The 23,156-nt window shown below is 29.8% G+C and overlaps 1 protein-coding gene across 10 annotated transcripts; it reads right to left on the reverse strand.

Moving 5' to 3' along the window:
- Positions 1 to 4,230: 4,230 nt before the first annotated feature.
- Positions 4,231 to 22,122, reverse strand: LOC110657857 (cyclin-L1-1-like). 10 transcript variants are annotated; one of them, XR_009145039.1, is made up of 14 exons: positions 21,966 to 22,122; positions 21,787 to 21,886; positions 20,362 to 20,427; positions 8,289 to 8,472; positions 8,084 to 8,165; positions 7,731 to 7,871; positions 7,452 to 7,621; positions 6,108 to 6,378; positions 5,412 to 5,817; positions 5,238 to 5,273; positions 5,050 to 5,133; positions 4,535 to 4,620; positions 4,414 to 4,441; positions 4,231 to 4,296 (listed from the first exon to the last, which is right to left on the reverse strand). XR_009145039.1 is itself a non-coding variant. In XM_058138830.1 (12 exons), the coding sequence occupies exons 4-11, from the start codon at positions 8,438 to 8,440 to the stop codon at positions 5,063 to 5,065; spliced, it is 1,329 nt and encodes a 442-aa protein (XP_057994813.1). In that variant the 5' UTR covers positions 8,441 to 8,472; positions 20,362 to 20,427; positions 21,787 to 21,886; positions 21,966 to 22,122; the 3' UTR covers positions 4,282 to 4,620; positions 5,050 to 5,062. The 10 variants fall into 10 exon arrangements, 5 of the variants coding, with proteins under 5 accessions (XP_057994813.1, XP_057994810.1, XP_057994811.1 ...); XR_009145038.1 differs by having other exon boundaries at positions 4,414 to 4,470; XR_009145035.1 differs by having other exon boundaries at positions 4,414 to 4,620.
- Positions 22,123 to 23,156: the final 1,034 nt, after the last annotated feature.

The following is a 23,156-nucleotide window of genomic DNA, read 5'->3' on the forward strand; positions in this document are numbered from 1 at the left end:
GAGAATGAATAAATCTTAAATTTTATTCTCTTTATCTATTTATTTTAAGATTAATTAGTTTTATAATTAGTTTTTAAACACATGGAAAAGAATCATCCAAACTAATGCTAGTGATGACTATTAAGGTGCTAGTTTACTTGAAGAACTCGATGGAAAATTATAAATTTGTGGTCATTCAAGTGGACAATTCAAAGAGTCTGGTCAATAATAAGAATTTATTTATATTGATTTTTTTTATGGGAATTGATTTTAATCAAGGCTGTTTATATTAAAATTACTTGATTATCCCAAAAAACTCTTTTTTTTTTTTAAACTGCATACTAAATACATTTACAATGCTAATTGGGCATCTGAACAGAGAATGAACCCATAACTCCCTCCGGTGAAAGAATCATAATCCCTAATTCCTTCTCTTCTTCTATCTTCTCTGTGAATATAATTTAAGGACGACAATGGATACAGTATTTACATGTATTCATTCATTAAATCCTAACAAGATGAGTTTTGGTAGTATATGATCGAGTTTAAAATTTGTGTCAGTTGGAGTTTTTTGTTAGTTGAATCTAAAAAATTAATTAAATATAAAAAATATATTTTTATATATCATATTTTAAATAAATAGAATTTAAATATTTTATAAAAATATTAAATTAATGTAAATTATTAATTAAAATATATAAAATTAAATAGATTTAAAAGCAATAATAATTGAATTTGGGTCAAATTGAGGTATTTGAAAATAAATTTTAATCGAATTTTTGGGACATGTTCAGAATATATTAATCAGGTTCAGATTTAAATAGGTTAATTTTCGTGGATAGCTACCCGTTGCCTTCCCCAAGTATAATCATTCATCTTCATAATTTATTTTTTTGAAACATCCATTGATGTGTTGGATTTCATTTTTTAGTTGCCTAAAACTGGACGGGAAATGCATAAGAATTTTTCAGATGGTAAGATATTGGCCGATATTTATATGAGAATAATTTGTACAATACAACTAAGCAGATGCTAATTATAATATATATATTTATAGTAAATAAAAATATCATAAAAAAATTAAACTATAAAAATTTTTTATCAATTAAAAAATTATAATAAAAATTTCTATAATTAATATGAATATTACAATATTATAGTTTTAATTATTATATAAATTTATTATATAAATTATATAATTCAAAAAATAAAAAACAATTGATATTAAAATATTATACAAATTCTTACATAAAATTCATAAATTCAAAAGTAAAAAAAAATAAATATAAACACCAAATAGATAGATTATATGTTATAATTGCATAAGATTTAAAAAAAATAATCTTTAAAATTAAAGAGACAAAAAATTAGAGATTTGTAAAACAATTAAGTAAATATATTAATTGTTAAGACCACTAATTTTATCTACTTTTATATATGTAAGTAGAATAAATTTTTAATTTAAATAAAATAAAAGGAAAAAAAAGCTAAATGAGTAGGAAGATAAAAAAAAATATATATATATATATATATATATATATATATATATATATATATATATATATATATATATATATATATATATATATATATTTTAAAAAAAAATCTCATCTAATCCTAGGTTATGTAACAGGAAATTATTAGGCTAGCCTAAATTTAATTTTCAAATAATAATTGCCAATCAAATTTTAAATTGTAGATTTAAAAGTTTGAGTAATTAATTTTTTATTGAATTTTTGTATTTATTTAATGAAAACCAAATAATTTTAATATTTTAATTTAAATCATAATATATAAATTATAAATTATTTGGGTCAATAAAAGATTTGAAAGTTCAATTAACAAAAAATAAAACTTTACTGCACTTATTTATTTTTTTATAAATATTTTTGAAAGACTATTAAAAAATTTTAGAGAACAATTAATAAAAAATTAAAATTAATATACCTATTAAAAAATTTTAAAAAATATTTGAAGGGACCAATAATTAAATTAAACTAAATAAATTATTTTTTTTAAATGCACATATAATATAAAAGAACAAGAGGACCAAATGAAAATTGTTATTAGTTAATGCAGCATAACCATTCATAAGAACCTTCTAGAGAACCATCCTACAGTTACTCCATCTGCCTCGAATTTAAAGGCAATCCTATCTTCGATAAAATTATATGCATAAATGTTGGAATATGAGGTTACGAAAATTGCCTTATTACAACTTGCACCTTGTGTTTCTTTATAGCACCCCAAATTTTTAAATTTATTATTTTGTGAGTAAATATTAATATTTCATTTTATTTAAATTTTAGAAAATTATTTGAAATTTTTCGGATTTTAGAAATTGGGTTCGATTTTTTGAAAATATAAAACTTTGATGATTTTTAAAAATTAATTTAAAGACCACGTGGCAAAACTACCAGTATACGAATCTTCTAATGATAGGCATTAGGGCCTGGAAAAGGCTGTTCATTCGTAAGACCTGATGGCTAAGCTGTTCATTCGTAAGACCTGATGGTTAACTCTTCACCCAACCACCCACTGCTGTAAGAAACAGAAATAAAGGCTAATTTTCTTCGTCTTCAACTACAAATGCCTCCAATTTTCATTGTTTTTTACGGGTCTAAAGTCCTATTCAGCTACTTTTCTAGTTAATTTCTCATGGGATTTACTACTACTAAACAAATAAAATGTGAAGTTCGAAACCTGTAAATAGAAACCCAGAAATATACACTAGAAAGAAGCACCATTTCAAAGAGTTTTCCTTCGGCTACTCATGATTCGCTTAAATAAAAACCCCAGATCCAAATCATACAATCCATCCACACAAAAAGCCCACTTCAAAGAAAAAGAAAACGACCATAGCTAATAAGAAAACGACAATGATAAGAAACTTAGATGCATTCCCAGTCAGCATCATGCAGATACATAATCTTGGTGTTCGATTGGCAGTCAGAAAAAGACCTAACAGTCAAATATCTAAAGCTACTACTACCCGGATATTAACATATTTGTAATACTTAACTGCAAAAGCTCAATATGCATCAGCAGTACAAATCATATAAAAATATTGATTTTTTTTTAATTGTTATGTGTATGATTAATTAGTTTTTATGATTATTAATGAGCTTATATTTTTAATGTTTATTATAAATTATAATATTTTAATTCTCATTACAATTTGTAATTTTTATTGTTTCAGTTGTTAATTAATAAACCCTTTCATTTGTCAATGTGTTAAAACTTTTTTTTTTCCTTAATTTAATGAAAGTTTAATAGTAGAATAAAATGATAATTGTGAAAAGAATTTAAATTTGGATTTTTTTTTTATTTTAAAGATAAGAAAAATTGATCAAACTTTTTAATGACACCTCACAGTTTTAATTGATAGCAATATGATGATGAATTAATATTTTGAGGACATTTTAGTAAATGTATACACAAAGATATAGTGATTTAAACTTTAAAACTTTGGTCTATTTGATAGAAAAATATCAAATATTTTCATTAATTGATAATTATATTTAAATGGTTTAATTTTAGATCATATATTTTAAATTTTTTAAAATTAGAGTAATTATAGCTAAAATCTCATAATCAATTTAAAATATTTTAAAAATTATCTACCTAAAGTAATGATTGATAACAAAATTATCAATTTAAACTTTGGTCTTTTGTGATACTCATTCACATCACATGCTGCCCTTTACCCCCCCGCTCTCCTATTTTTCTATACCGTATGATGACAATTACTGACAGTTTGTCGCAGATTAACACAATATATATTTTTTATTATATAATTAGTTATATTTATTATAACATCAATAATTTAATCATTTTTATCGTATAATATAAATTTTTATCTTTATTTATTATAAAATAATAATTAAAATTCAGTTAAATTTAAATAAAGAGAAATAAAAGTTTATGGTATTTTTATGAATATCTAATACAATATATTTATGTCTAATATAATAAATAATTAATAAAATAAACTTATATAGTTTTATTCGTTCGGTATGTCAATAAAATTTATAGAATTGTAAGTATAGTTTTAGAATAAAAGATTTATTTAGAGAATTTCTTACTTATTAAAATAGAAATTTTGCAAAGTCTCAACTCATAAGTAATTTCAAAATCTTTCATTTTGTGAGATTTCAGTGACTGATAAATTTTGCAAAACCACAGATTTTAGCTAATTTTTTCTTAACCAAGAAAATGGGTTTTGAGCAAATGCATGGATTCTTCAAAATCTTTCAAACAAATACATACAAACTCATATCCAGCTAACCTCTGAAGCAAAAGTTCAACAACCTCAACCTTAAAATAGCAGAACAGTTATGTTAGTTTTGGAGCAGACAATAACGAAACAGGAAATCTAGGGTAAATTTTTTGAACAAAGAGATTAAATTTATAGGAGAGACAACAAGTCCTTACCTCCTTGATTTTGCAGCCAAGAATCTCACTGGAAGGGAAAAAAAAAAAAAAAAAATCCTGCATAAAACCAATGTTAGTGCACAAGATAATACCAATACTTTTTAACTCTTATAGGCAATACCTGTGTGTTCCATCTAAGATATCAACCACTCATCTACACTGGAGGTATTTCCTCCATGCTCCATTATCTTCTTTGTCTATACCATTCTGAGTGGCAGTAAAAACCAACCATATCATTGCCAATTTTCAGCCCAAGAGTTTGATAGAGTATGTTTAGAGACCCTAAGATGTTTCAACAAGTATACTTTTATTTTGAACTGGAAAAATAGATGATTCTCATGCAAATAGTACAGATAGACCACAATACATTGTGTTTACAACCACATTGAATGTCTTGTGTTATGGTAATCGGCAGGATATTATAAATGGAGAGAGAACTGGAAGAAAGAAACTTTTCTCACAATTGCAGGACAAGCAAAACCAATGTCTGTTCAAGTGCAGTACAAAAATGGTACCAAATTGAAAATTTGAAACCAAATTTAATAGTCACTTTCCTGCACACGAAATGTGCCAAAAAGAAAAGAAAGTCATTTACAACTAGAGTATTTCTGACAACTGCTATAGCAGGGTGCACACCTCAACGAGAGTTTTAAGCATATGAATGGTGTCTGTGACGATCCTTATCCCTCGACGAATAAGAAGAGCTGTGATAGTCACGATCTGAAAATGCAAAATAGTTTCAGATGATGCAACTTGCAAATAGTGAAAGAAAATTGAAAATAAAACCAGACTTATCATAACTGAAAGAAAATATGGATGCATACCACGTGATGAAAGATATCTTGATTTCTCTAGATGTCCTGTATTTATGTTGGAAGAACACAAAATTAGAAGATCAGGTAGAGGATAGTTAAAATTGTTTACAACTACGAAATTAGTGATACAGAAGTATGTGCTTCAGAACTAGGCCGACCAACCAATGAAACTTAACAGCTAACCTGAATCTTTTCCTCTATCCTTTGAACGATGACTTCGATCCTTGGATTTATCTCTGTCCCTCTCAGCCTCCTCTCGCTCTCTTTCCCTATCAGAATCTCTGCTCCTCTCACGATCCTGGGCCTTTATTCTATCCCTCTCTCTCTCCCTGTCCCTGTCCCTGTCCCTGTCCTTGCTCCGGTCCCCACTTGCCTCTGCTCTGTGCTCAGACTTGGACCTTGGAATGGGCTCATCTCTTGCCTCCCCATTTGCAGACTTGGACTCATCATCACTCTTCTTAGATTCCTTCAGCTTGTCTAGAGCTGCTTTTATTGCACCCTTTGAACCGCCAGATTCAACACTAACAACAGTTGAGGCTGCCTTAGGGGCAACAACATCATTAGCTGGTGAGCCACCCTGCAGAACTTCCTACATGAAGTGCACAGAAGCAAAAGAACCTTCACTGGATCACATTCTCAATCAGTGGTACTATTTATTATTATTATTTTAAATATAGACAATTCTCTTCAATACTTGAAGTATCATTTAGTGATGACAGCCACTACAATGCTCCATTTTCTTGAAACAATGGCAGTACTTGCAATTTATACAACATGCACTCTTTTATGACGATAACAATTGCAAACATTGTAAAAGCCAAAAGGTACCAAGCAGATGCTGACACAGAGTTTTGAAATTAAAAAGGATAACAAAACCACCTTTGGAACTGATTGCAGTTGTGAATCTGAGGACTTGCTAGAAAAAGAAAAATCTCCATCCTTGCAGACTGATATGTACTTTGCCTTGGGAAGGCTGTACAAGTGAGCCAGAACTCTACAAACTTCATCAATCCCAGATTTATCCGCATCAAATGCCTTCCACCATGGTGGATTCTCAGGAAGGGGTACCTGGAACCTACGCACAGCAGCATATACAACCCCACAAGCCACAACCTCACTCTTGAAACGAACACACAAGGTTGTACGCAAACTGCTCCAAATAGAGAGATGAAAAATAAACCAACAAGAAAGAACAAATTATGTTCTAGGAAAAGAGAGACATAATGGCTTATCATTAAAACAATATAATCTATGAACTATTTGTGAAGGAAGCAATATATTACATGTAATTCCACCCATTATTCTGACCAACTTAACTACGCTAATCTTTCACTAATGCTTTCAGCCAAATAACCAACCTCCACCCAACTCCCATCTGGGTTGTAGTTCATGTTACCTAATAATTATATGCTGGAACTTGTACTATAGTAAAAACCAAAAAACATACACACGCATACACAAATCAAGAGACAATAATATTGAGCATAGCTGATGCAGTATTGGGTTAGGATTATTATTATTGTAGAATTAGGAAATTTAGAAGTTTATTGTTTAGGAATTTTATTATTCCTAAGATTATTATTATTTTAGTTTATTTTAATTTAGTATTCCTAATTAGGGTTAAATTTGAGTTACTAAAATCCTAATGCAATTGGGATTTCAAACTCAGGCTTAGTATCTCTATTTTATTTACAGACTTATTATGACTTTGATTATTAATTTGAGCAATAAAAATCAAGAATTTGTTACTCTGCCTTTGGAGAATTAGTTTCTCTTTGATTCTTGAGAAATGTTTCTCTTGGTCACTTATTCTTCCTGGTTCTACATCAATAGCATTAGAAAGCATTATTTCAGTTAAGTTAATCATTAAGAGCACTAGAGAAATTTATAAATTCTTTGCAACACAACTAAAAGAGGTTTTTGGTCGAGGGGTGACCCTGGGGGTTATAAGGGGAAGAGGGGAAAAAATTATACTTCCATTTAAGAAGTAATAATGCAGTCATTTGTAAGATTCAACCCATACTTTTCAACTTGGCTTTGAAGAATAACAAAAATGATGCTAAATCCATTTTATTGCTTCTAATTTTATTTAGACAATCCTTATCTAAATAATATAATTCTCAACTCATGAATTGATAAACGTTGATACAAGAGAGCATAGAAAAATTATCATGCTAAATGGATGAACCAAACACAAAGGACAGGCAGAACTACAGGAAGTACCTATCATTTGTAAGATTCCAAGCTTCTTGTCTCAATTCTGGAGGTGTTTCGAGGGTGGCAAGGTAGTTTGAAATGAATTTGTGGGGATGCTCAACATGACAAACAAAACCCATCTCTTTTAATATGTGTCTTTCTGTTCTGCTCAGTTCTACCTTCAACTCTGCAAATTTCTTTTTTTTTTTTTTTTTTTTTAAAAAAGAGCTAAGTTCAAAACCCTAAGACTAAAGTGAAAGAAAAAATACATAACATGGTGTAAATACATGATATCGAGATTCCAACCTTTGAATTTAGGTCCAAAAATTCTATAGGTAAATTCTCTCTCCTGCATTCCATTCTATGAAAAACAATAATGACTTGCCTCGACTTCCGAGGGCTTTCCTCTAGTTTAGATGCAAGCCACACACAACTAGCCGCAACTTTCTGCAAAATATATTACCACATCCTAATTATTAGTTGAAAATCGTTGAAACACATATTGCAATGCTTCTAATCAGATATATTACTAATCCTTGTTGCTAAAATAATGAATTCATTCTAGAAAATTTTCATAAAATGGAAGTTAAGAAATCACAAAGCTTCAACTGAAATAAATGCAAACTCCTCAGCATTACAAATGAAAATTAAGGATTAACCTTGACATCAAATCGGGCAAATGACTTCTTGCAATAGAAACGATGGAATAGAACTTGACCAGTGGCCATCACAGCTTGAGGTCTGTAAACAACAATTTTAAGGAACCAAACTTAAAAATAAATAAATAAATAAATAAATAAATAAAACAGAGTCCTACAGGACCTAATATCATAACAAAAATTAAACACAAGAAAAAGAGGATACAATTTGAGTAAAATTCCGCTTTCTTGGATCAGATCACAGCCATAGATTCTGAGGGTAGTTTCAGTGGCTTCATCAATTCCATCTTTCCTAGATGGTGAGTTCTGTAACTGCTCGTCAGTTAGGTAGAAGTTATCAATTGCAGTGTAAATCATTGCCACCAAGGCAACAAAAATCCTCTAATTAACTGTAAAAAGAAGAATTGGAAAAAACAAAAAAAAAAGACACATCAAATCTCAGTCGTCATTGCCCTAAAGAGAAATAGTTTAGAAGGAATAACTGAGTAGGCATATGAAATGAAACCACCATATTGATTTAGGTTTTCTTTTAATTCCCCTTCACAACCCAATTTAGCTTCCAAAAAAAGGGAGAATGTTCTATATTGTGGTGGACAAATGTTTTATCTTGTATTGATGGGAAAATAAATGAAATGCAATGTTTCAATGAAAAGGAATAATTGGGAAAGAATAAAAACAAGGGGACCAACTACAATGAGTTTGTTAAAAGTCTATTAGCAATCAATAATTTAATTAATTCACTTAGGAAGTTTGTTAACAAGTTTCAATGACTTCTCTCAGCAATTTTTTTTAAAATTATTGCACATTATTTATCAATTACATAAGAACACCCAAGTTTTAGAGCTCAACCTGAATGAACAAACAAATAAACCAAACAGAATTCATATCTTCCGTCCATTCCCACAATAACAAATCTACCCAGCTATACAAAATATATTCACAAACACAATCAGTTTAATTTCGCTATTTTAGAATTGGGGATATTATTGAATCTGTGTCCTCAAAATTGGGCAATTTTTTTTTGGGTTGGTAAAGATCATGAATCTCAGGAAGAGAATGATTTTCTAAGGAGAATTATTTTCAATTCCCCCTTTAATTATCTTTCCCACTCATAATTAGCTAACGAAACAATTCCAGATACATGTTGTCAAAAGAAAAGGAGAACGTTCTATTGTGGTGGACATATGTTTTATCCCGTATTGATGGGAAAATGAATGAAACGCATTGTTTCAATGAAAAAGAATTATTGGGAAAGAATGAAAACTAGGGGAACAACTGCAATGAGTTTGTTAAAAGTAGCATTATTAAGGCGACAGGAGCACTAAGGTACCCTATGGCTTTAGGCGAGAGGCGAGAGGTGATGAGCGATAGAGTAACCTATGACCTCAAGCGAGAGGCGATATGAGAAGGCATCATAGCTTTTATATATATATATATATATATATATACACACACACACTCTTTTAACTTAAAAATATCATACTTTTAACTAGTTTAATACACACACACACACTCTTTTAACTTAAAAATATCATACTTTTAACTAGTTTAATAAGTAAAAAAATCATACGAGAAATAGAAAACAGAAAATAATAAGGTTATAAAAGGAAATGAAATTTAAAGAAAGATTAATTAACTCCACTTTATTAGGGTTTAGAACAAGCGTTTGATCAAAAAAAGACATTGTGAACTCTTTCATAAAGAGAATTTGTATAAAACAAGAAAATTTACATATGTGGCAAATTAAATTCTAGCTTAATCAGATCTTATATTACAGGCAAAAATAGAGAATGTCAAATATATACTATTAGAATCTCTAAAATCTTTTCTATTTATTCCTTATTTGAGAAGGAGTTGACTTAGAAATTCATTTGTTGTATATTCACTTGGCTGTATAATCATTGATTTAGATCCTAATTTGTTGTAATCCCTGATTAGCTATATAATCCCTGATTTAGTTCCTAATTTGTTGCAATTCCTTATTATTGTTCCTACACCTGAAACATAAAAAAAAAAGTATAGTTCTGTTCATTTCCAGCTAGCCTAAATTATTGTGATTGCCTAAGTCTTAAGAGATGATTAAGTTGTCAGCATAATTATTAAAGGCTCAAGGCGCACTAAGGCGCTAAGGAGTCTTGGAGCCTAGGCACAAGGCGTAGGCGCGCGCCTGAGCTAGGTGAGGCGTAAAAGTAAGAAAATTAAAAAGTTCATAAAAATCAAATAAATGTGATGTTTTTCTTTTTTTTCTTTTGGCATATATCTTGAATTGGGTTTGCTGGTTTAAGTTTAAATGGTTGTCATTTTTGCCAATGAAAGTGCTGGCTTAAGATAGAAATAAAGAAAGCACGCCTTCCCAGAACCTTGTGCCTGGAACAAAGGCGCACACCTAGGCGCATAAAGCGCTAGGATTCGAGCCTGGTGAGCCTTGAGCCTTGAGCCTAAGGCATGCATGAGGCACGCCTTTAATAACTATGGCTGTCAGTGCAGATTTGAGGGATAATCCTCAACTCCTTGACTGGTGAAGAGTAAATATTGCCTGTATCTCGGAGGCAGGAGTGGCCGGCGGACTAAATAAACCCTATAAAATATTACTTTGAAAGAGGCACCTTTCTCACCTAATTTAGTTCCTAATTGTTGTAATCCTTGATGACGAAGAGCATTACATAAAGAAATTACCTTTAAATCTTTAGCTGTGTAAAAAAACAATAAAAATAAAAAGTAAACCTTACATGAAAAAGGTGTCGCCTTTGTAGCCTCTCACCCCCTGCCTTTCCCTCTAGGGAGCTCGCCTCACGCAATCCAGGCGAGGCGCAAGAGGGACGCCTCACCTGGTGAGACGCCAGGCACCTCTGAGCCCCTTTAACGACACTGGTTAAGAGTCTATTAGCAAGCTATAATTTAATTAATTCACTTAGGAAGTTTGTTAACAAGTTTCAATGAATTCTCTCAGCAATTTTTTTTTAAATTATTGCACATTATTTATCAATTACATAAGAACACCCAAGTTTTAGAGCTCAACCTGAATGAACATACAAATAAACCAAACAGAAATCACATCTTCCGTCCATTACCACAATAACAAATCCACCCAGCTATACAAAATATATTAACAAACACAATCAGTTTAATTTCGAGATTTTAGAATTGGGAGTATTATTGAATCTGTGTCCTCAAAATTGGGCAATTTTTTTTTGGGTCAGTAAAGATCATGAATCTCAGGAAGAGAATGATTTTCTAAGTAGAATTATTTTCAATTCCCCTTTAATTATCTTTCCCACGCATCATTAGCTAACGAAACAATTCCAGATACATGTTGTCAAAAACCCTAAGGCAACAGGCAATCAGCTACTAGTTTCATCGCCCGTCCCCTAGACAATAACAAAAGCAAGCAAAAACATTACAGTGAACTAATTCATAACTCACCTGATCTCGTCCTTATTTTTGGGTCTTTCGATCACACTTTACCGACGTCTTCTCTCCGGTTATATCGATGCCACCGGCTTTCTATGGGTCCGGACTCGGAGTAAGTAAGAACAGATTCTAGAAACGTAACCCTAATTGCTATCCCTAGAAGTTTGAGCGAGAGGACGGAATAAAGAAAAATGAAATTATTAAATTTCGAGAGCGTTATGGGTTGAAAAGTTTTGTTAGCAGCGTGATACACATGAGACAGGAGTACTTAATATTATTTCCTAAATTAAATGGTATAATAATTTCCTTGATTTATTTTTTTTATTTATTATTGATTTTCGTAATTCATATTATATTTAAAAATATAAGATTGAAAAATAAAAATAAAAAAAATTATTAATTTTTAATTTTAAAAAAATATGTAAAAAAATACAATTATAAAACTGAATTATTGTTTTTTCATATAAATTATTCCAAGTTAATTTTAACAAAATTATTTTTAGGTCTAAATTTATTTCGGATACTAAATATATTATATTTATTATTTTAATTGAAAATTAATATTTTTAAATAAAACAAGAATAGAAAATTATTAATTCTAAATTTTTTATTACATTAGGATAAAGCCTAATAATGGATTTAGTAATATTTAAATAAGACTTACAAATTTAAACTTGATTATAATTAATTTAATTGTTTATAATTTTCATATATTAAAATTGAAGTAAAAATCTCATATTGAGTATTATTAACTCAATTATAATATAGTTGCATAAAAAAATATAATAATTTTGATATTTATTTATTTTATATTTTTAAAATTACAAGTTGATGTTTCCAATTAAAAATTTATTTTATTTTGATTGATTAAAAAATAATATAAGAATTGATTATTATTTAAACAAATCTTTAATTTAATCGATTGGATTGTTTTCCTACTTAAATTTAAATTCTATTTTATTAAGAAACATATACAAGAGAGTATCCATTGGTGTGCATGATGTTTGCGGATGATATTGTTTTGATAGATAGGACGCGAGAAGGAATCAATAGAAAGTTAGAGTTTTAGAGAAGTACTCTAGAGCCCTTTAGCTTTAAGTTAAGTAGAACAAAGACAGAATACATGCATTGCAAGTTCAGTGAAGGCTAAACTGGTGATAGGGAAGGAGTTAGTTTGGATGGAGCGGTACTGTCCCAAAGTAATTACTTTAAATATCTCGGCTCAGTCCTTAAAATAGATGGGCGATGTGAGGAGGATGTTAGTTATAAGATTAAAGCTAGATGGTTGAAGTGGAGACGTCACACAGAAGTTTTATGTGATCACAAGATTCCCAATAAGTTGAAAGGAAAATTTTACTGTACAACCATACAACCAGCCATGTTATATGGTAGTGAGTGTTGGGCACTGAAGAAGTCGTATGCGGCTAAGATAAGAGTTGCAAAGATGAGAATGTTGAAGTGGATGAGTGGCCATACTAGACTAGATAAAGTCCGTAATAAGAGTATTAGAGAAAAGGTAGGAGTGGTGCTAATTGAGGATAAGTCGAGAGAAGAAAGAAATTGAGGTGGTTTGGTCATGTGAAACGTAGACATACGGAGGCTCCAGTTAGACAAGTAAAGTACAACATGACATAGAAAGAAAAGAAGGAGTAGACCTGAACTGACTTGGAAGAAAGTAGTACAACATGACCTAGAAGTATTACACATTTCCGATGATTTAATCCAAAATCGTTTAAAGTAGAGAAAGCAAATCCATATAGCCGAACTCAAATTTTTGAGATAAAAATTTAGTTGAATTGAGTTGAGTTCAGTTTATTAAGAAACATAATTTTATCAAGAATTTTTTTTTATCTATTTAAAAATTGAATTAATCAATATATGTTAAGAAAAATAGAAATCCCATTAAAAGCATTCTAATTTACTTAAATATTTTATGTATTCATGCATCACAATTTGTAAACGCATTATTTTTTTTAGGAATAGGGGAAAAAACAAAAGTTACATCTGACAGAACCGTTGTGGATAAGAAACCCCACAAATATCATGAAAGAGAAGACTGAGAATACTAGAAGGAGGGCCATCAAAAAGCTGCAGCCCAATAGGGACAGATCCTCCCAAATTCTTAAGCCTAAGTATGCACACCAAGGGATACTCTCTTGTATATGTTTCTTAATAAAATAGAATTTAAATTTAAGTAGGAAAACAATCCAATCGATTAAATTAAAGATTTGTTTAAATAATAATCAATTCTTATATTATTTTTTAATCAATCAAAATAAAATAAATTTTTAATTGGAAACATCAACTTGTAATTTTAAAAATATAAAATAAATAAATATAAAAATTATTATATTTTTTTATGCAACTATATTATAATTGAGTTAATAATACTCAATATGAGATTTTTACATCAATTTTAATATATGAAAATTATAAACAATTAAATTAATTATAATCAAGTTTAAATTTGTAAGTCTTATTTAAATATTACTAAATCCATTATTAGGCTTTATCCTAATGTAATAAAAAATTTAGAATTAATAATTTTCTATTCTTGTTTTATTTAAAAATATTAATTTTCAATTAAAATAATAAATATAATATATTTAGTATCCGAAATAAATTTAGACCTAAAAATAATTTTGTTAAAATTAACTTGGAATAATTTATATGAAAAAACAATAATTCAGTTTTATAATTGTATTTTTTTACATATTTTTTTAAAATTAAAAATTAATAATTTTTTTTATTTTTATTTTTCAATCTTATATTTTTAAATATAATATGAATTACGAAAATCAATAATAAATAAAAAAAATAAATCAAGGAAATTATTATACCATTTAATTTAGGAAATAATATTAAGTACTCCTGTCTCATGTGTATCACGCTGCTAACAAAACTTTTCAACCCATAACGCTCTCGAAATTTAATAATTTCATTTTTCTTTATTCCGTCCTCTCGTTCAAACTTCTAGGGATAGCAATTAGGGTTACGTTTCTAGAATCTGTTCTTACTTACTCCGAGTCCGGACCCATAGAAAGCCGGTGGCATCGATATAACCGGAGAGAAGACGTCGGTAAAGTGTGATCGAAAGACCCAAAAATAAGGACGAGATCAGGTGAGTTATGAATTAGTTCACTGTAATGTTTTTGCTTGCTTTTGTTATTGTCTAGGGGACGGGCGATGAAACTAGTAGCTGATTGCCTGTTGCCTTAGGGTTTTTGACAACATGTATCTGGAATTGTTTCGTTAGCTAATGATGCGTGGGAAAGATAATTAAAGGGGAATTGAAAATAATTCTACTTAGAAAATCATTCTCTTCCTGAGATTCATGATCTTTACTGACCCAAAAAAAAATTGCCCAATTTTGAGGACACAGATTCAATAATACTCCCAATTCTAAAATCTCGAAATTAAACTGATTGTGTTTGTTAATATATTTTGTATAGCTGGGTGGATTTGTTATTGTGGTAATGGACGGAAGATGTGATTTCTGTTTGGTTTATTTGTATGTTCATTCAGGTTGAGCTCTAAAACTTGGGTGTTCTTATGTAATTGATAAATAATGTGCAATAATTTAAAAAAAAATTGCTGAGAGAATTCATTGAAACTTGTTAACAAACTTCCTAAGTGAATTAATTAAATTATAGCTTGCTAATAGACTCTTAACCAGTGTCGTTAAAGGGGCTCAGAGGTGCCTGGCGTCTCACCAGGTGAGGCGTCCCTCTTGCGCCTCGCCTGGATTGCGTGAGGCGAGCTCCCTAGAGGGAAAGGCAGGGGGTGAGAGGCTACAAAGGCGACACCTTTTTCATGTAAGGTTTACTTTTTATTTTTATTGTTTTTTTACACAGCTAAAGATTTAAAGGTAATTTCTTTATGTAATGCTCTTCGTCATCAAGGATTACAACAATTAGGAACTAAATTAGGTGAGAAAGGTGCCTCTTTCAAAGTAATATTTTTTAGGATTTATTTAGTCCGCCGGCCACTCCTGCCTCCGAGATACAGGCAATATTTACTCTTCACCAGTCAAGGAGTTGAGGATTATCCCTCAAATCTGCACTGATAGCCATAGTTATTAAAGGCGTGCCTCATGCATGCCTTAGGCTCAAGGCTCACCAGGCTCGAATCCTAGCGCTTTATGCGCCTAGGTGTGCGCCTTTGTTCCAGGCACAAGGTTCTGGGAAGGCGTGCTTTCTTTATTTCTATCTTAAGCCAGCACTTTCATTGGCAAAAATGACAACCATTTAAACTTAAACCAGCAAACCCAATTCAAGATATATGCCAAAAGAAAAAAAAGAAAAATATCACATTTATTTGATTTTTATGAACTTTTTAATTTTCTTACTTTTACGCCTCACCTAGCTCAGGCGCGCGCCTACGCCTTGTGCCTAGGCTCCAAGACTCCTTAGCGCCTTAGTGCGCCTTGAGCCTTTAATAATTATGCTGACAACTTAATCATCTCTTAAGACTTAGGCAATCACAATAATTTAGGCTAGCTGGAAATGAACAGAACTATACTTTTTTTTTTATGTTTCAGGTGTAGGAACAATAATAAGGAATTGCAACAAATTAGGAACTAAATCAGGGATTATATAGCTAATCAGGGATTACAACAAATTAGGATCTAAATCAATGATTATACAGCCAAGTGAATATACAACAAATGAATTTCTAAGTCAACTCCTTCTCAAATAAGGAATAAATAGAAAAGATTTTAGAGATTCTAATAGTATATATTTGACATTCTCTATTTTTACCTGTAATATAAGATCTGATTAAGCTAGAATTTAATTTGCCACATATGTAAATTTTCTTGTTTTATACAAATTCTCTTTATGAAAGAGTTCACAATGTCTTTTTTTGATCAAACGCTTGTTCTAAACCCTAATAAAGTGGAGTTGATTAATCTTTCTTTAAATTTCATTTCCTTTTATAACCTTATTATTTTCTGTTTTCTATTTCTCGTATGATTTTTTTACTTATTAAACTAGTTAAAAGTATGATATTTTTAAGTTAAAAGAGTGTGTGTGTGTGTGTGTGTGTGTGTATTAAACTAGTTAAAAGTATGATATTTTTAAGTTAAAAGAGTGTGTGTGTGTATATATATATATATATATATATATATATATAAAAGCTATGATGCCTTCTCATATCGCCTCTCGCTTGAGGTCATAGGTTACTCTATCGCTCATCACCTCTCGCCTCTCGCCTAAAGCCATAGGGTACCTTATCGCCTTAGTGCTCCTGTCGCCTTAATAATGCTACTTTTAACAAACTCATTGCAGTTGTTCCCCTAGTTTTCATTCTTTCCCAATAATTCTTTTTCATTGAAACAATGCGTTTCATTCATTTTCCCATCAATACGGGATAAAACATATGTCCACCACAATAGAAGGTTCTCCTTTTCTTTTGACAACATGTATCTGGAATTGTTTCGTTAGCTAATTATGAGTGGGAAAGATAATTAAAGGGGGAATTGAAAATAATTCCGTCAGTAAATTCTTGTATAAAATTTAACAACTCAAAGTAAATAAATAAATAAATAACTACATTATATGACATAATAGTATAAAATTAAAAAACATAATAATCATTAAAATTAAAGGACATGAAAAAATAGATATTAGTATAGCAATAAAATAAACATACAATCTTTTATTTGTAATTTTATTTATTTCTTCAATTTTCAATAAAGTTTCTTTACTTTATTTTTATCTCTTTCTTCTTGAAGTTTTGGATTAAACCTTTGCTGTTCTTTGAAGATTTGTTCATGTAATTATCTCTACACACTACACACTGCATCACATTGACTAATAGAAAACTTAATTTAAATTGGATAGACGAACTAAAGAATAAAATAGAAAGACTAAATAACAATTTTTCCTAAAATAAAACCTATATTTCTCTTCTCTATCTTCTCAAACCCTGCACGACATGGTGGCCTGAGAGTTTCTGGTTCTACCATGCCCTATACGTACCGCTTGGCAAAAAGCACAATATATACAGATATATTTCGTCAATGTGTGCAACCAAGAAATTTTTTATTCTATTTTTTTTTTTCAGCCCTTCTTTTTAAATAATAATAATAATAATAATAATAATAAAGACCTTTTATTTATTTGTATTATTATTTGACAAGGAAAAGGAAAAATTCGATCTTTAGTGGGTTAATGACCGAATTGGAGAATTAATTTTAATTTCTTTTAATACATTATATGAAAATGAAATTGCAATGCATTTACCATTGATGAGACATCTCGAATTGAGGCCCACACAGGCAGAACAGTTTGAAAAGTTGAAGACTGACTCAGACTTGAAACCCAAGTTAAGGGGTGGGCTTTTTGACAAATAGAACCGTAAGTTTCAAAGAGAAGCTTTTAAATTTTCTTAAGCGAATGGGGTAAGCAATGCAAAAGCAAGCTTTTTGCAACAACTCCCCCTCCCTTAGCAGATATTAAGGGTTAATTATAGGTATAGGTGTCCACCAATAGTTGAGTTTTCCAAGAAAATAGTATCAAGCAAATCAGATGTTTGAGCTGTCACTGCCACCCCCAAAACCACCAAATCTTTTCTTCTGTTATGCTTGTTTGCTTCTTGTTACCTCTAGCTAACAAGCGTACTTTTGTTTCTCTGTTTTGCTTCATTTTTGCTCTCCAATGAGATGTTTCTGTCCCATTCTTTATATATATATATATATATATATATATATATATATATATATATATATATATATATATATATATATATATATATATATATATATATATATATATATTGCCATTCAGTTTGATAGGCCGATAAATTTGTTCCTTTTCTTTAAAATCGATTATCACCTTTCGTTGCTCTGCCCACAAAACAAAGCTTGATGAATTCGACTATGAAAAAGAAGGTACTCCTTAAATGCTTAATTTCTTTGTTGTCTTCTTTTTTGTTTTTTAATGTTCCTGAAGTTTAAAGTTTGCTTGTAATCACGGATACGACAATATTTTACTGAAATTACAATCCACTTAGTATTGATTTTTGAGAATTGTAACTGTTCTTTACTGTTTTATTTATCATAGTCAAAACACGTAATTTTTCTGTATGTTGTTTTCTCTATACTGTGATTACATGTGCTTTAGCTTTGTGTCGCTTGTTATGACATACACTTAATTTTATGTTTCCAAGCAGGATTACGATTGGATTTCTATCTTTGTATAGAAACTAAAAGGAGATTTGTTATGTGATAAATTAATAATATATATTATTGATAAATTTTACTTTAAATTGAAGGGTCTTTCAACCGAGCTGAACTTCTGAGGAAAACGTACCTCAAAAAAAATTTCTGAGGAATCCATTCAAAGATGGAGATGATATTACTCCATGGCTTGATGAAGGGTGGAGAAGAACAAATTTGACGTACATTTTAGTTCCTTAATATGCTAAATGGTGACTTATTGCTGCTGTTTTTTACCCCTTTACCAATAGAAGAAATTATTGGGTAGACTTGGGTTACAAATTTATCTATATACCTAATCATGTTTAAGGATGCAATTTAGCCATACTTAACCATGGATTTTGCTGATGTGGTATCAAAGTTGGATGCATTAATTAAGCTTTAAGCCTTCAACTGAATGATGTGTTTGGACAACCATAATTTCAGAACCAAATTTTTCCTGTGAAATTAGTTTCTAATAGGCTTATATTGGATGCCTAAAGTTTAAATACCAATGATGTAGAACAAGAAGAAACCAAAGATCAAGAGAAACAAATTCTCAAGATTAAAAAATGAGAAACAAATTCTCTAGAGAAATTAGTTCTCAACTTTATTAACTGTCAATTGTCAATAATATCATAATATAAGTCAATTAAAATATGTAGAGAACCTAGGCCTATATATAGAATATTTTTAATCGTACTAACATTAGGATTAAGAATCCCACAAAAACTTAATTTTCTAAACAAGATACTCCTTCCTAATAGAACTCTATAAATATTCCTAAATAATTGAAATCTTCTATTACTAATTTTACATGGAACGTAATTTCTAAATTGTATCTTCTAATACTGCATCAACCAGTCTGTGCATGTGCAGTTACTCTAGACATTTTTATTTTTATTGGTTTTCCTTTGGTCATGTGATGAGCTTTTAGAGGAGTTGTTTAGTCAGGCATTCAGTTGAATATTCAACAGATTTATCTCATTTTTGTTTTATTCATTTTAGGAGGAAACATTATTCTCCTTTTATATGCCTTTTCTTCTTTTTGTAATAGGACTCTGTTAAGATTCTTTGAAATTTTCACTTGGTTTTTTGTATTTTCAAAAGCTATAATATTACTCCCTCTCAGTATTACTAGTTGGATGACACAACCCAACCAAAATCTTATTAAGAAAATGGCATACACTTGCAGTCTGATTACTAAGCCATCAAACTTGCAAATCATTGAATTCAAACAAATACTATGGGCGGTTCAATTTAGAAGGTGCAAGGAAGATCAAGGTATAGAAAATTTGATGAGTGCATTCAAACCAATCTGTATTGGGAATTTCTCTAAACTAATGCAATATTATGATGAGATAACATTACATATCAACTAAAAGTTGAGGTAGTTAACGAAATAATTCAAAAATATAAGTAAAAAGTTAGTTTAATTTAATTTATAATAAGAAAGAAATTTGTCAATATATAGAGACCCTACTTCTATAGGCATAGAACTGAAAATGTATTTTAAATAGGATCCATAAATAAATACAAGAATTTTGCTCCTTGCATGACACAGGATGTGTAACAATGTGCATACAAACAATTACCTAGAGTTCATGAAAAATTTCTCTAAACTAGATTTATGTGAAGCAAACTTTCATATTGAAGTAATAGAACAAACCTGACTGTTTTCCTCAGTCAATCCATCTATTCATCTACCCCTGTTCTCTATCAATTCAAATAAGACCTATCAACAGAAAAAAGGTTCATCAGATAACAAGTACTGAAGGGGAACTATCCTACTCATTTCTCAGAAGGGAGAAAGGAACAAAATGCAAGCAATTAACGCCAAATGTGTGTGAGTTGTGATTACTTTCCACTGTTATGAAACTAGGAAAAAATGAGCCTACATTTGGTGCTCTGTTCTGCCAACCAGAATGAAGACAATACAATGGCCATTCTTGAGGTGAGGCGAAGATGAAATGCATTCATCATCTTCTAATAAAAACAAAAGACCATACTGAAATGGTAATATCAGAACAGCAAGTAAAAGGGAAACTTGTACAATATATCTGGCTCGTAAATAAGAACTTTGGAAAGGAATTATACTAAAAAGGTTCAGTATAAAAATGGATATCAATTAGCTAAGTGTCTTACACTCTCATCAAAGAAACAAATAATCACTAGATATTGACAACAATAAAATGACAGAAAGTTTCAATTCATCTGATAAACAGTACAAGTGATGAAACCAATAAGGAGAAGATATCTTCCTTAAGAACCATGTAAGCAATTGGTGGCATCAACTGTCAAAAAGAACCAATGAACCATGTAGGCAAAAGCCCTAATTTTGTTATCTGCTATAGATAATTAAGAGATAATTGCAATTATGGTGCCTAGTGTTGGCAGGTGGGCATGGCAACCATCCACCATGAACGAGGTGTACCAAGATTTAGAGGAACTTACTACTATTCTGGAGACTAGTTTCAAGGTTTTAACAGCAAATCTAATATTTGACATTAAACAACAGACAACCCAATTCAGAAACCAAAAGTAATTCCATCCAAACCAAAAGATTTACATATAAAGAATTTACCCTCACAAAGCTCAGAGGGGATACATAAAAATTCAGCCAAAGCCCATTAAAAACTTAATTAAAAAGGGAAAAACTGGCCTTCTTTCAACAGATGAATTCAATCTCCATGTCAAGAATTATAACACAATCTGCCTAAAAGAAAACTACATATTTGTGATTATAACTGCGAGGAAAAAAGCTATAAGAAGACAAGAACTAACAAATATAGAGCAGAAACGAATTTGTTATTCCTGAAAATTATCAAATAAATGATTTTGAATCGAAACTCGACAACAGAAGAAAAGAGAAAATCTGAGTTCACAAATCAAATTAATTCATCTGTCACTTCTAATTTAACAGTAACTAAAATTACAAATAGAATTTTAAACTTGGATTGACGTTCCACTCCGCTGATAATAAGATTACTAATGTTTGTTCTCATTCATCGTGCTGTTTTCAACGCAGAAAGAAGGAATAAAAAAAAACAAATAAACAAAAAAGAAAGTGAGAGAGAGGGAAATAGAAAATTACAGGAGCTTGACTTGAAAATAGAGGTAAAAATGCCAAGAAGAATCCGTAAAGTAAAGTCTCTGGTCGACTCTCCAGGAAGAAATCGAGACTGAAAGAAACCCTAAGCATCAAAGACAACCAACTAGCGTGAAAGACCCAGAAGCAAAGAAACAAAATAACCATCAAATTAAATAGCAAACCTTAAGAGCAGATCTCACTCGTGCTTCAATCCACCGAATTGAGGAGATTTGTTCTAGAGAGAAAAGAAAGCTATTTGGGTATTTGGGAGAACAGGCACGGGCAGCTGAGTGATGTTAGATGAGAGTTTTTTTTTTCTTAAATAAATAAATAAATAAATGGCAATTAGAAACTGACTAAAATGATTTCTAATACAAGGGCTTTTTTAAATCGAAAATATTCGGTTTTTAAATATACATAAGTATACGTAAACTTTTGAAACCGTACAAATCGATTTCTAATTATAACAAAATAAATTAGAAATCGATAAAATTCGGTTTCTAATTTCTTTTAATACTTTAATAAATAAAATAAATAATAGATTAATTTTGAAACCAAAATTAATCGGTTTCGAAATATAAATAGAAAAATTAAAAATCGATAAGAATCAGTTTCTAATTTGATTAAATTTGAAATCGAAAATAATTGATTTCTAAATAAAATTAAATAACACTTTAATTTTTGAAACCGAAAATAATCAGTTTCTAAAATTAAACAAAAGAATTAGAAACTGATGTAAATCGGTTCCTAATTTGACTTTAAATTTAATTGATAAAATTGATGATTTAGTTTGAAACCGAAAATAATCGATTTCTAAATATTACTGGAAATAGAAACCGATAAAATCGGTTTCTAAGTAACCTTTAAATATATTAAATAAAATATAGATAAATTTTGAAACAGAAAAATATCGGTTTCTAAATTTCAAAATGAAAATTAGAAACCGATAAAAATCGGTTTCTATTTTGATATTAAAATTCATAAAAAAGTAGAAATAATATTAATTTTGAAACCGACAAAATCGGTTTCTAAATATACCTAATAGAAATAGAAACCGAAACAAATCGGTTTCTAAATTAACTTTAAAATTTATTAAATAAAATATACAATAAATAAATTTTGAAACTGAAAGTTATCGGTTTCTACAATAAACTAGAAATCGAAAATAATCGATTTTTATTTTCACTTTAAAATTTAATAAATAGAATAGAAATTATATTAATTTTGAAACTGATAAAAATCGGTTTCTAAATATAAATAGAAAATACATTCATTGTGGAAACCGAATTCAATCGGTTTCTAAATTAAATTCAATGAATTAGAAACCGACGTTATTTGGTTTCTAATATGACCTAATACAATAGAACTAATTT

This window comes from Hevea brasiliensis, chromosome 16 (genome assembly GCF_030052815.1).
Source record: "Hevea brasiliensis isolate MT/VB/25A 57/8 chromosome 16, ASM3005281v1, whole genome shotgun sequence".
Classification (NCBI taxonomy): domain Eukaryota; kingdom Viridiplantae; phylum Streptophyta; class Magnoliopsida; order Malpighiales; family Euphorbiaceae; genus Hevea; species Hevea brasiliensis.